This window comes from Hippopotamus amphibius, chromosome 16 (genome assembly GCF_030028045.1).
Source record: "Hippopotamus amphibius kiboko isolate mHipAmp2 chromosome 16, mHipAmp2.hap2, whole genome shotgun sequence".
NCBI lineage: Eukaryota > Metazoa > Chordata > Mammalia > Artiodactyla > Hippopotamidae > Hippopotamus > Hippopotamus amphibius.
The window spans coordinates 17,527,943-17,542,579 of NC_080201.1; the positions used below are offsets into that span (position 1 = coordinate 17,527,943).

Consider the following 14,637-nt stretch of genomic DNA (forward strand, 5'->3'; position numbering starts at 1 on the left):
ATACATGATTTTAAAATCCAGATAAAAACAAACTTAAGGCATTATCATTACTGTTGAGTGGGAAATGCAAGCAAACAGCATCAATTTGTTGTTCAGCTGGGTGGGAGAGTATGCTAGCCAGCCAAGAACAGTGACTGGATGCTTGAATGATTCAGTCTGCTCAGCACAGCAACACATTTCCATAGCCACAGGCTGCACCTCATCCCTTAAGTACAAAGATACACATTTGATCACAAAGTAAAGTAACCTTTATCCCAGAAGGACTACACAGCAGGGAATACATCAATTAAAGTCACTGAGTTATCAGTTGAGATCTAAATTAAAGCCTGGTTAAGGATTCTAAAAATATTTTTAGAATTTTCATAACCACTCTGTATCAGAACTAATACATTTCTCATATTTTTCTAGTAATTTAGAGGGCATATTTTAGCAACAAGAGGAACCTATAAGAAATAATCTGGTTACAAAGACATATAAACACTCATATAAATACATCTAATCATTCAAGTGAAACACAAAGAGGCTAGTTAAAAAGAAAAAACACAGAAACCAAAATGTCCTGATAATTTAGTGGTTCTTTAAGAGATAGACTGATGAATATACATGACAAAGTCTCAAAGAAAATGTAAAATGTTTTCTCTAGGAGACTCTCTCAACTTCTCCAACATACCGTAAAGAAAGTGGCAGTGTAGGAACCTAAATTAGCTTTTTCAAATGAGCAGCCTAATAACGTCAGCAGTATTTGTAACACGTCGCCTAACGCACACGAAGAGCCAGCCATATTATATACAACACTCAAAATCTCAAACTATTCTAGATATAAAAATTATTTTCAACTCTGAAATTAAATTTCATGTCAGTCCACTTCCTCTATACACCATTTTCTTTTCAGTAGATTTTATAACAATAATTTTAGAATCATATTTACACAATAAGAGATGATTTTCCAACAATATTCAAATGAGAATTGCTTCAAAAATTTACTGATCTTTTCTCAAATATCAAACCTTAAGCTGGGCACGGTACTGTCTTTCCTAACCTCCTCTGGAACACTTTTTGATGTGTAATCTAATTCAAATATAAATTCTAGAAGCTTTCTGGATAAACCCTTTTTCTAGCACACAGGATACAGTAAATTCAACATACAATATGATAGGAGGGTAGTCACCCCTTTATGCTGAGAATCTGTGTATTTTTACATATCTTAATATCAATGTTAACAGACATCAGTCAAAACTACAGGCACCCAGTTATTAGCACATTTTAACGTTCTGAGCAGCAATTGTGAAGGAACAGAAAAAATCAGAGGGATAGAAAACTAAATGCAAAATTTAAGGATAAAAAAGTTGGCCTGTAAAAGAGACGACAGGAAAGCAAGATTAGAATAAGGTGTCTGCATGCAAGAAATGCAAACTCATTCTTGACGTGTTCACCTAAAACAACTTATTCTTATCATGTATTTCTTTTCAAGTGAAATGGAGCCTTGCATTTTAACAATTTGTTATCCTGGCTATTCTGAGAGTATCTTTAACTGACAGCATACCTTCCCGATCCACTTCTATCTTCCCCATTCAGACTTTGTTTTCACCACTGTTTATTGCTGTATCCCAGTCCCCATAAAAGCTTCCAGCTCCGGGACATAAACTGTCGAATGAATAACAACCCTGTGAGGAGGTATTATTACCGTCCTGGTTTTACAGATGAGGAAACTAAGGCGGAGCAAGGTTGAGTAATTTGTCTAGGGGTTACAAACCACTAGCCAGAAACATACCCCAGGTCTAGCTGACCACAGAGTCCTCATTTGTACTCTACCTTCACCGGGCAGAATGACTTCTTCATGTCTCTCACTGGTGGCAGCTTTCTCCTTAGGGGAAGACTCAAACTTCAACTTCTTCATCAAACTTTTCCTGGGCATCCTCAACCTCTGATGCCCACGATGGTCCTTTATAGATTTCTCCTTCTTCTGTGCTGTGCCCTCTCCAGAGTTCTATTTTCACACTGCTTTTAGCCCTTTGCTGTACTATTTCTTAACTCTGTCTTATCTCAACTCCAAACTTCCTGAGGGCAGGAATCCAGTACTATCTTCAGATGCCTCTGGCACGTGGTAGAGTTGAATAAATGTTTGATGTATGAATGAATAATCCCTATAAATCTATGAGATAAAAAAACCACTTAGCTCACAGGGTTCCCTAACCACAGGCAACCAGAGACTACAGTGTTCCTTTGCTTGGGGGTGGGAAGGGCATGCCTGAAATTCCCTGCCCACGCCACAAAAAAGCATCACTGTGCTATGTTATGGCAGTTTTCCAAGTTTTGAGACATCTAATGGAAGGATCATATAGTTCCAAACCTTTAAGGGCAAAGCATAAAAATCTATCTTTTTAAAAGTGGCTTACCTGGATGGGACACTACTCTCAATTTGAAATGTTTGACTGATTCAATTAAATAACTGTTTTCAGTGATTTTGCATATCCTAAGCAATTTTATTTTTATATCCCTTGGCTTGAAAGTTCAATTTCATACTTCCCCACACATATAAGAACAAAAACTACTTGTCTTTTACAAAATGGGAAAATGAAGTAGAACCTGTGTGTTAGGTAAATAGGCATTCAATAAATGTTATGCTGCCATTTGTAAACCCTCCTTCTAAAAGCACATGTAGCCTATTTTAGGCTAATGAATACTGGGAAGCATTTACTAGATGATTTTCATTTAATTGGTATGAATACCAGGTTCAAATTTTATCTAAACAAAAACTGGATTTTCTTTAAAATATGGGGTAAAGAGTTGAAATGTCTGCCCAACGCCACTGAGCGCTACCACATTCAATATTCTGGCTCTAAGAATTTATAACCAAATTCTTAGCCCAATTTCAAGGTACACATTTATGGTAACAACTTTTTTACACACACAGACCACCCAAGCCACAATCTATAATTTTATTCCTTTTATTAACACTAATTTCTGAGCAGTGTCAAGCCCCACCTAAGTGAGATATAAATAAGATTTATAAATGGGATATTACAAAGGTGAGACACTGGAATTTCACAATTGGAAAATTTCACATTTTCCCAAATATTTACCAGCAGATTTGGGGAAAAAAAAAGTGAAAACCACTTTGCCAAGCTGGACTTCTGGCCTCTCAGTCTGATGACTGGCTCCTTCCTACCTCCACTCCCCACCCCTTCCCTTCAGTTCTTCCTCTGCCCCTCTGACTCATCTCAGCCTGTGTATGTCCAGCACTTCCTTGGAGACCTGGCTCAAGATTCGGCTCCTTGAAAAATACCTCCCTGACCAATCTAATTTCCACTAACTACTTCGTAACTTTGCATTCCCTTGGCATTTATATAGTTTGCACTCCATAATCTATAACTTGTAAGTTGTTTTGCATTTTTTCTTTTTCCCCAACTACAGACCAAATAGAGACACATCATCTTTTGCATTCTCTTCTACATAGCCAGCAATAAATACTTATTGAATGACTGAATCATCAGTGAAAGAAAGCCGAAAGCCCAAAAATTTCTGAAATAATATTACCTCTAACGTGCATGAGTCCTTCAAGGAGATGAAATTTAATTTTCCCTTAGTTCTATAAATTCATCATAAAAGACCCAGGTAACAGATCACATGCATACTTAAAGAACAGTCCTCGCTATTCAAACATAACTTGAGATTTAACATTTCAGGCTTCTAATAAGCTTAAAGCCTTGAAGCCTGTGAATGGTAGGAAGCTGGCACCAGTCTGCTGCAAAAGGGGCAAAACTCTAGTTGGCAGTAAATGCTCAAACACGTGAGCCTCCACTGTTAAACAAGGCTCATTAACCACACAAACTTGCTGTTTCAGCTTTCTGGCTTCAATGAAATGCTATGATCTCCTTTGGTTACTGTTGAGAGTCCATGATGGGTTAAATTCCCATAAATTAACCAGCGTTTTTGCTGGTTTGCCCAAGCATACATACCTCTGGCATCGGTGTGGGTGAATTCTTTTTTTTTTTTTTTTTTTTTAAACAGACCCGCCCGCCCTGGGGAACCAGAAGTGAATGAAGAAAGCACCAACCCGACACTTCTCAGGAGGCAAAGGGAGACCTCCAGAACTCGGTTCCGTCCCCCTCTAGTTCTTAGTGTCAGCTTAGCGTGCAGAGGCGGGGCTTTAAGCACGGCTGCTTCTCACTAAATCTGAACTGTCTTCCTTGCGAACTGCAAGCCACACTTCGGCGGCTGCCCAACTTTTCCTGCAGGGAGCATCAGTTTTTCCATCCTCAAAGGCCCAGCAAACGGGGCTTGGGGAGAGCCAGGCCACCAGCAGAAGGGAAGGTGAGGACTCGGGGGCGCGGGGGAGGAGGGAAGGGGCTGGCCCCGCAAAGGGGGCAGGGTGGCAGAAACAAAGTGAGCGCCGGCCAGCCCAGAGCCGCCCGCTGGCCCTCCCGCCCGTCCGCCGGCCCCGCTCACCCTCCAGCAGAACCTCCTTGCCCGCGCGCTTCAGTGCCTGCACGGCCTGGTCGTGGGTGGCCTGGCGCAGGTCGGTGCCGTTCACCGACAGGATGGCGTCGCCCAGCCGCAGCGCCCGGCTCTGGTCGGCCGCCAGTCCCGGGAAGATCTTGGAGATGAGGATCGGCATCCGGTTCTCGCGGCCGCCCTTGATGCTGATGCCCAGGCCGCCCGCCTCCTGCTTCACCACCCGCACCCGGCGCACGGGCGGTGACGCGCCCGCTTCGCCCGCCGGGCCCCGCGGCGGCGCGGGTGGACTCGGGGGGCCCAGGCCGCGGCTCGGGCTCCCGGGCAGCGAGTCGCCCGCGCCGCCGCCGCCGTTGGGGAGGCCGTTGAAGGCGGCCGCCGCGGGCCCTAGAGAGGGCTCGGGCTCAGCCGCCGCGGCGTCGCCCGTCAGGCTCAGGCTCTCCCCGCTCAGCTCGGCCACCACCCGGACCCAGCGCTCCCTCAGGAGCAGCTCCACGAGCCCCGCTTTGGTGGCCCGCGTCCACACCGCCATGGCCGGCCCCGCTCCCGCCGCCGCAGTCGCCGCAGCTACCCTCATTCCAGTCAGGCAGCCTCGGCGCTTCCCCCTTCCCGCCCGAGGGGGCGGGCTCGGCCCCTCCCCCCGCGCTATTCATTATTCATGAGGGGCCACGCCCACCTTCCGGAGGGGCGGGGAGAGGCCAGCGGAGCCGCTTCCGGGAGCTTAAGGAGCTGCCCGCAGTCCAGTGGGTTACAGTTCACCGGACGTGGGCAGCTGAAGCGAAGTGGGGCTAGGTCTCACGTGCTCCCTCGCACGCCTCCGATCTCCCCACCCCCAACTCCTGACCTCTACCGTGCAATTCACCAGAGCTGCCTGGGCACGGGAAGCAGAATCAGCTTCAAGAAGCACTTTGCAAGCCTGCAGGACGGAGTTGCAAGTTCACTTTTGCATTGATTGGTTCGTTACGTTTTTACAGAATGCTCCTCCGTGTGCTCCTTTTGAGGCCTGGAGTTGAGCTGAATAAACCGTGCCACAGCTGAGAGCTGGCGGTCTAGTGGGGGAGGAAAACGGAGAACCAATCAACCTGATGTGATACTGTGTGGTTAAGTGACATACAGAAAACGCTCTGAGAGCAGAGTGAAAGAAACATTTAGCTGCGCCTGGGGTCAGCTTCACAGAGGTGACAATGGAAGCTCAATAGTCCACCTAGGCAATAGGTCCAGCAGCATGAATCCAACCATCTGTCACTCTGCTTTGTAATCCCCTGTTTACTTGCCAGTAATGCCAGAGGAAACCGTATCTTCTTTAGCCCTGCAGCCACAATAGGTAGGCCTTGAAGATATTTGTAGAATGAGTTACTTATGAAGATGCCAGAATTCCAGTGTGAATGGTGTATAGGGTCAGTGGAGATGGCAGAATATGAGTGTCAAAAGCCTCATACAACCAAATATTGATTGGAGGGTTTGGACTTGAATTTGTAGATCTGACTTTCTCACCCTGGAGGCCATGGCCTTATGTAGGCAAGTGCATATGGGCCTCCCCAGAAAACGACTGCATACTGCAGGGCCTGCAGCAGCTCTTATCCAAATAGGTAATACAGTCCACCTGCTTCTTCTAGTTTCATGGGCTTGAAAAACTGAGGAAACTGAGGCCCAGAAAGCCAAAGACCCTGGCCTGAAGCCCACAGTGAAGAAACAGAGACAACTCAGATCTCCCATCCTCCTGGTCCAGTGCTTTTTAAAACAACAATGAAAAAACATACCCGGACCTCAAAGATGAGGGTGCAGAAATCGCACTGTTGAAAGAGATCTCAAAAACATGAGATCAATAAGCCCTCTAACTTTACTCTTTTTTTTTTTTTTGGTAGGAAAAGCAAAATCCCCATATTTTCATTTCGGTGGGAGGGTGGGGGGGTGGAGGGGGAGGCGTGTGTGTGTGTGTGTGTGTGTGTGTGTGTGTGTGTGTGTGGTGCCAGCAAAGGGAGTGTGTACCCAATGCCTATACCCTATAAGAGGGGCTGTATACTTGCTTACACATAAAGTACATGTTGAAGCTCGTAAGCTGTGTCCATGCACCACTCTGAGTGCACATTCATGTGTGGGCAGAAACTTGCAAAGAGCCTCCTATGCCAAGAGTTAAAACAATAAAAATAGACACTGGAAATCACCCAGAGCCCAAATGAAGAAAGAATTCAAAATGAGGAAAGTATCTTACCCCAAAAAATCATTACAGCAGAATCCTCTTTGCAATTAGCGGAGCAGGATTTTCCAAGCTGCAAGTGTCAGCAGAAGCTCAACCCTCCAGCCCTCTCCTAAATCAATTGCAGTGAGGCCAGCTCGCTGTTCTGGCAGGTCCTGATGTACTCAAGTGCACCTGCAGTCACAGACATTTCTGGCTTTGCTCCAGCTGAAGCCTGAGCCCCCAGATGCCTGAGTTATGTGAAATTTCTGCTTATTAGAGAGCACTTGGCAGCTGACTCCTTAGAGTATGAGCACAATTTTGAACCTTTTACATACGTAATCACCCAGAGGTTGGGCACTTAAGGACACCTTTATTAGCAAAAGGGAAGTGCTGGAAATTCCGGAAGTGTCAAGACCTTTCGGTCAATAGAATTGACGGAAGTCACAGATCTTCCCACTAAATAGTAAGTGAGGGCATTTAGATAAGATAGTAAGCTATATAACAAAAACATTTAACCCTGGGAAGCGGAAAGGTAATCGAGATTGATATTGGGATTACTTGGGGGTATTTAAAAATTATTTTCAAACATATCGATAAAAAAATTCCAGGACTTCCCTGGTGGCGGGCGCAGTGATTAAGAATCTGCCTGCCAATGCAGGGGATAAGGGGTTCAATCCCTGGTCCAGGAAAATCCCACATGCCCCAGAGCAACTAAGCCTGTTAGCCACAGTTTCTGAAGCTTGCACACCTAGGACCTGTGCTCCTCAACAAGAGAAGTCATAGCACTGAGAGGCCTGCGCACTGCAATGAAAAGTAGCCCCCACTCACTGCAACTAGAGAAAGCCCACATGTAGCAATGAAGACCCAACACAGCCAAAAATAAAAAATAAATTGAAAAAGAATTCCAAACTATTGAGCTGTTTTTACAAGATCTTCCATTAGAACCTGAATTAATTTTACACATTCTCTTTCATCACCACTTTCAGATTGGCCAAACTCATCCAGTTAGTGTCTCCCAGTGAAGTCTTGCACATTCCTGCCGGAGTCCACCCTTCCAAACACTTCCTGCCCCTTTCAACCGCTTTCTCACCAAGCAAAATCTCATCCCATTTTTCCTTGCTACCCAATTTGTTCGGATTTTTCCTTTGAACAATTTTATTCTATGCCTCGCTTGTTTGTCCAAGTAGATTATAAAATACAGGAGGGCAGGAGCCACCCATGGACTTCTTTTTGTTCCCCACTATTTGAAAAATACTGCCTTGCAGAGAAGGAACTCATTAAACATGTGATTGATTGAAATTCAGTGCCTCCTGCGCTGTAGTCATTTCAAATAATCCCTCTGAAGGTTATTGGTTCCTGGCAGAGTGAAAATTACCATCTAGGAAATCTGAAGTAGTCAGTGGAAATCTACCTACTGTGGATAATGAAATCTGAAATAAAAAGAGTACACATCTGTTTCCAGGGTTTCTTAGGGATGGCGAGACAAGCTCAGATAATTCTTTGAACAGGCATGTTATTTTATCTACCTCTAAAAAAGGGAATGGCTGAGATAATTCCTAATCACCTTCCATTCCTGTCATCTATCAGTAGGTATTCTCCTCTGCTCAAGCTGTTATCTTACTGTTTTCTCAGAACAAGGCAGGTATCATTGCTACTCCAGAATGAGGGGGTTGGATTAGCTCTCTCAGTTCCGTAATTTCCTACAATTCTATGACTCAAGCTCAGATTCTATGCTCTCTCAGAAGCCAATGATCTTTTTTTTTCTTTTCCCTCATAGTAGAGGTACAATATAGCATGGTAATTAAAAGCACAAGGTTCAAATTGTAGTTTGGCTGCTTACTAGTTATATGACAATGGTCAAGGAGCTGAGGTCATGGGCCTCAGTCTCTTCTTCGGAAAACTTCAGACACCTTTTACCTCGAAATGTGGTTGTGAGGGTTGATTGGGATGATGTCTGCGAAGTGCTTAGCAACACTGTACCTGGTGTACTGTAAGAGTTCCATAAAAAGTACCACTTCTGCTATTATTACCTGTTGACCTTTAGCAGCAGCAACAATAAAGCCTTTGGAAGAAACTCTCCAGCTGAGAGTCTATACTTTATCTAGGAATGAGTCTGCCATAATACCATTTGATTCCAGGCTTAAAGGGCAAATGGCCAAATTAATTTCAGTGACAAACTGATCTTGTGTAAAGCTACACTTTGGCTGAAAGGGAGTACATGTTGCCAAAAGTCCGTCAAAGGAAAGAATTAGTGGATCTGGGGCTGCTTCCAAGGTTTGAGTGTTGTGTAATTTCATAGGGAAGGAGGGCCCCAGGCAAAATTGCAGCCCTTAGCAAGCCTGAAGGTCATACCACAAAGGCGGCCTGATGCCAGAGGAACAAAAGCAAGAGCTGCTTAATCACTACTAAAGAAGAGGCCAAAGGGAGAAATAAGCTTGTAAGATAACCCATCCAACATCCAACTTTGAAAAAGTACCCACGCATTCTCTTCCCATTAGAGGACAATGAGATCAATTGTCCCTTTCTGACAGTACTACTTTGCCTTCCGGGAGAAATATCCTAAAATGTATTTTTCTCTCCAGCACAAACATGAAGTGAAAGAGGAAAAGGTGCATATATCCTTTAGCTGATGCAAGCGCATTTTAAAATTCATCCCGCCAAGATAAATCACTATCCATCTGAAACCCACAAAAATGGATTAACTATCTCATGCATTATAACTATGAAAACCCACATCTGCTAACCACATTCCTAATGAGAAGCAGCTGGTGACAGTTTTGCAGCTCTGTGACTTTCTTTTTAGGAAAATATTAGCAAGGACATAACAAGTAGAAGGTTAGTTTCATTGAATCTACATAGTTATGGAAAATCACCAGTGTTTTTTTATTGACAATCATGGAAATTACATAATTTCCCATGAAATTCAAATAAGGTCTAAAAATAAAACTCCACTTTTTCCCCATAGCAGTTCTAACAGAATTTTCAGTGCCTCACAATAACCCTTGTAGTCAGCTTAAACTCTCATTCTTCATATGCCATTGAACACCAAATCATGTTTATTGATGGCTGTGGCATTTCCAAGCCTTCATCTCACATCTTCACCTTCGTCCTGAGTAAGTTAATGCTAACAGCCAATTGGGAGGGGTCATGGACCCCTTTGGGAATCAGCTGCCTGCCGTGGACCTGCCTCAGACAAATGGGTAAAATTCAGCATTCAAACTTGGGGGCTTACAAAGCCCCTGAAGCCCTTCCACAGACTCAGTGAAGAGCTGAATTGTGTCCCCTCAAAATATATAGGTTGAAGTCCAGACCCACAGTACCTCATAATGTGACTGGAGAAAGGGTCTTTAAAGAGATAATTAATTAAAATGAGGTCACTAGGGTGGGCCCTAATCCAATATAACTGTTGTCCTTACAAGAAGAAATTAGGACACCAACACACACAAAGGGAAGACCGTGTGAAGGGAGAAAAGGGCCACTTCCAAGCCAAGGGAAGAGGCCTTAGGAGAAACTGACCCTCTTAATACCTTGATTTCTTACTTCTAGTCTCCAGAACTGTGAGAAAATGAATTCCTGTTGTTTAAGCTACCCTCTGTGATACTGTTATGGCAGCCCTAGCAAACTAATACAGACCCCAAGTCAACAACCTACACAACAGCCTGTTTTTTGCCTAACTTCGAGTCTCTTCTGCCCTTTACTTACACAAATGGGCATTTTTACTGCTGTTCCTTTGAATCTGAGTGGTTCATAACTATGTCTTCCACTGAGTGATAATTCTTAACTACGGACTTCAAGGCCCACTCCTACCTGGCCTTATTTCGCACTACACATTGGCTTAAGGGCTCTTTATCCGAATCTACTTATCCAAGCTGCTTAGCTTTCCTCTCTGGAAACCACTTTAGCTTACCTTTCCTAGGAAACTCATCAGATTCTCAGTCACCCTCCGGGGTGTGCCACTATGGCCTGCCCTTCAGCTTCATTTTGCTCCATTTCCAGTCTATGCTGTGTTTCTTTCTTTTTATTTATTTTTTTATTGGCTGTGTTGGGTCTTCATTGCTGCGTCTGGGCTTTCTCAAGTTGCGGTGAGCAGGGGCTTCTCTTTATTGTGGTGTGCAGGGTCCTCATTGCCATGCCTTCTCTTGTTGTGGAGCATGGGCTCTAGGCATGTGGGCTTCAGTAGTTGCAGCACATGGGCTCAATAGTTGTGGCTCACGGGCTCTAAAGCGCAGGCTCAGTAGTTGTGGCGCACGGGCTTAGCTGCTTCACGGCATGTGGAATCTTCCTGGAGCAGGCATCAAACCCGTGTCCCCTGCACTGGCAGGCGGATTCTTAACCACTGCGCCACCTAGGAAGCCCTATGCTGTGTTTCAACCACATGGAACTACTGGCAAACCCTTGGACAGGCTACGCTCTCACCACTTCAGACCTTTGCCCTGAGAATGCTGCAGGAAGGCCTATTTTCTTCTCCTTTCACCTTGCTAATTACTACCCAGTTCTCAAGGACTATCTCCTACCTTCAACCTCCTAGCTTCAGCCTTTGGTTAGGTGCCCCTTCTCTGTGCTTATCTCTAATGTTGATCAGCTTGTTTCTCTCCCCAACTAGACTGTGAAGTTTTCTTGAGGGCTGAGATCATCTTCCATCTGTTGTTGATACAGAGCGTATAGTAGGCACTCAATAAATGTATGTTAAGTATGAAGTTCTAAAGACAAAGGACTGACATGAAGCTAAGCCTTAATATCCAGTTCTGTGCCGTCCACTAAGAAATCCACTAGCCACATGTGGCTATTTAAATTAAAATTAAAAAATTGTTTCTGGCCTCACCATGCAGCTTGTGGGATTTTAGTTCCCCAACCAGGGACTGAACCTGGGCCCTCGGCAGTGAGAGTGCAGAGTCCTAACCACTGGACTGCCAAGGAATTCCCAGATTAAAATTAAATAAAATTAAAAATTCAGTTCCTTTGTCACACTAGCCACATTTCAAGTGCTCAACAGCCACATATGGCTATTATACCGCACAGCTACAGAACATTTCCACCACCACAGAGAGTTTATTGGACAGTATGATCTACATCATAAAATGCCTTGAGATATGAAAGAAAAAACAACACATTAGGAGAAATAGGAGAAAAGGTCATGAATATGCAATTTGCACAGTTAGCCAAATAGCCAAAACACATAAAAGAGTGAGCCATCTCATTAGTAAACAGGGAAACGCAAAGTAAAATATTATTTCTCACCCATTAGATGGGCTAAAACTGAAGTCTATCACTACAGTGGCAAAGTGTAAGGAAATGAGTGCTTTCAAACCCTGCTGATGGACATGCAGCCAACTCCAAAGGGCAACTAAAAGTGAAAGAAAATGAGCACAGTATGAGCTAGCAATTCCACTCCCAGGAATTAACTCTAGAGAAACACCCCCACGTGAGCACTAGCAGCCAACACACTAGGTTGTTCATTACAACACTCTATACGGTTTACACACAAGACTGCCCACAGAACTCACTCTTACAGCTAAATCAAGTGCTCATCCAGAGCAAGAAATGCTTACTCACCTTCTCCGTAGCCTGTGGCATGGAAAATCCTTTGCATACCATGCCTGCTAATTATATTTACTAGGTCCCCACAGCACCAAGAGACAGTGGGGGAATAACTGTAAGAATGCCATCTTGGCTTCCAATGAACCATTGTGTGGCAATGGGAACAATCACCTTCTCCTCTTGGTCTCCATTTCCATGAGTATAAAAATGAGGCCAAGAGCCACACGGTTTCTTTTAGAATCCTTTGTGCCTCCCTCCCCAACTCCCATCCCCAACAACATGGACAGCTCCACTTTTACCTGTATCATGTATTTCAGTTCAGAACAAAGTTCCATTTGAAGAAAGTTTTGATGCTTTAAAAAAAAAAGCTTAAAACCCCTCCAAACTAGATGATCTCTAATCTTTCTTTTGATGTTCCAAGATTTTAGTTTCTCTCAGTCTATTTTGCTGTAATGTCCCTGATAAAGGTTGCATTATCCACTCAGAGATCTGATTATGGCCTACTATATGAGAAAAGTGAAATTTTAAAGCATTTGAGTCAGGTTAGCAAAAATGACCTTTCTCAGGTTCGTCTCAGATCAAAATTTTTCTGTAGAACTTGAGTATGAGTAGCAGTCTGCAAAATGCCTGAAACAGAAACACAGCGCGTCCAGGTTACACAAATCCCTAAAGTAAAATCGCGCTAAAACACACGCACCAAAGTGTCCTCTAACTTACACTGCTTTGCCTTCCCTTCCCCCAGTTTCTCTAACTTGCCCCAAACAGTTTCTGCTTCATTTGTATTCAAAGTTCTCTACTTAGGAAGAATTTCAAGGCCCAAAGCTTTTACTTCCCATACCATTTATGGAAGTCCAAATCATGGGCTGGAAATGTTGCAAAGGAATGAAATGCTTTCTGCTTTCATTTTACTTCTTCACTCAGATGATCTGTGAGCCCTCTCTGTCAGAATTACACCCAACACAATCCACAAGGTTTTAGAATATGTTTAAAGTTAAGTAAATCAAGTCTTAAACTAGATTCCAGTTAATAAAGTCTCTGAATTTATAGCTCTACAGTCAGGGAAAAGCAAGTGAGTTAATATTTAAGGCATCCTAGCCTCCCTCTGGTCATATTCACTATAGATCAGTGACTTGAACTTTGGTTTCAATCACACAAAAGAAGACCTGAAACATTTCTTAGGAAGGGCAGGATCTTCCAGTCTATTCAAAGTATGTAATAGTCCAGTCTAATGCAGACTGGAAGACTATGTCTAAGAAAATTTATTCAAGCAACCTAAAAAGTTGCAGCCATTTATTTAAATTACTCTTATCACTAAAAAACAAATAGGTGGGGCAGAGAAGTGGCAACCATGATAAGCCTCCTTGTATCTGTTCTCTCTGAGCAAACCTGAAATAGGCTTTTTTTTTTTTTTAGGTCTTTATTGGAATATAATTGCTTTACACAGTTGTGCAAGGCTGTCCTTTATATTATAAATTATTGGGCTCTGTTTATCTCTCTTATTACCTCTGTTAATTCTCCTCCTACACACCTACTTTAAATTCTCACATTTTTTTCCCCTTTCCAAACTGGAGGGTGGGGTTCCTCTCAGCAAAAATGGTTTTCATCAGCAATTTACTCATGATGTCATCAGAGGCCCCCACACTTCTCTGTCTATACTGTAGCCCTTCATCACCCCCCACCCCCCAAACAACCAACCAACCACACATACTGGGTTTCTACAGGCATGCAACAGAATACATCCCGAGATGGGAAACTTCTTAGTTCAGGTTAACTTTAGTTCTTCACTTTCTAATTTAAAAGATCACATTAAAACTAGTCAGTTGATAATACCCACAGGAATAACAATGTCAAAGAAAGCAGAAGAGAACAGAAATGGTAAAGTATATGGCATGCTTTCTGTTCCCACTTCCACTGCTACTTCGTAAGAAAATGCCCAATGTCTCCTTTAACCTTTGGAACTGGCAGAGAACATAAAAAGATGGTTACTGGGATCGATATCCCCAAACCTGATTTTTTTCTTTCAAATAAAATTAATAGCTCACTACCAAAGGCCAAGGGCATCTCTTTTTCAGATGGAGCACTACAGTTAAAATTCTTTCTTGAAATGTTAAGGCTGATCATTACTGTTGGTAGTTACGCTATCTTGAATAAGCAAGCATAGTTCCCGTCCCCAAAGGCAACCTGGGGTAAGTCCCCATGCCTTTGCACGGGCTGTAGGCTGGCAGACAATGAAGGTCATCAGCCCTCTGAAGCCTCAAGCATGTTAGGGAATAAAGGGTAACGATCGCCTTTCTTCCCTGAGAGTGTGGCCTAAAGAACAAGGAGGACCCTAAACAAGCTGGATGAATTTGTAGCTAACTGGAACATTATTCCAACTACAAATACCTTGGAGTTTCCCTACACTTTCAGTCAATGAAGGGAAATTACTGTCCAGTACTTTAGAAAATAACATTCGTAATGACTAG

At 43.5% G+C, this 14,637-nt stretch overlaps 1 protein-coding gene across 1 annotated transcript in view; it reads right to left on the reverse strand.

Annotated features, from left to right (window-relative positions):
• SNTB2 (syntrophin beta 2) overlaps positions 1–5,074 on the reverse strand; it is a 96,659-nt gene extending 91,585 nt beyond the window's left edge. Inside the window, exon 1 of the mRNA XM_057711765.1 lies at positions 4,450–5,074. Coding sequence (XP_057567748.1) covers positions 4,450–5,032 — 583 coding nt within the window. The 5' untranslated portion in view covers positions 5,033–5,074. The remainder of the gene's footprint in view (positions 1–4,449) is intronic.
• Between the last annotated feature and the right edge of the window lie 9,563 nt (positions 5,075–14,637).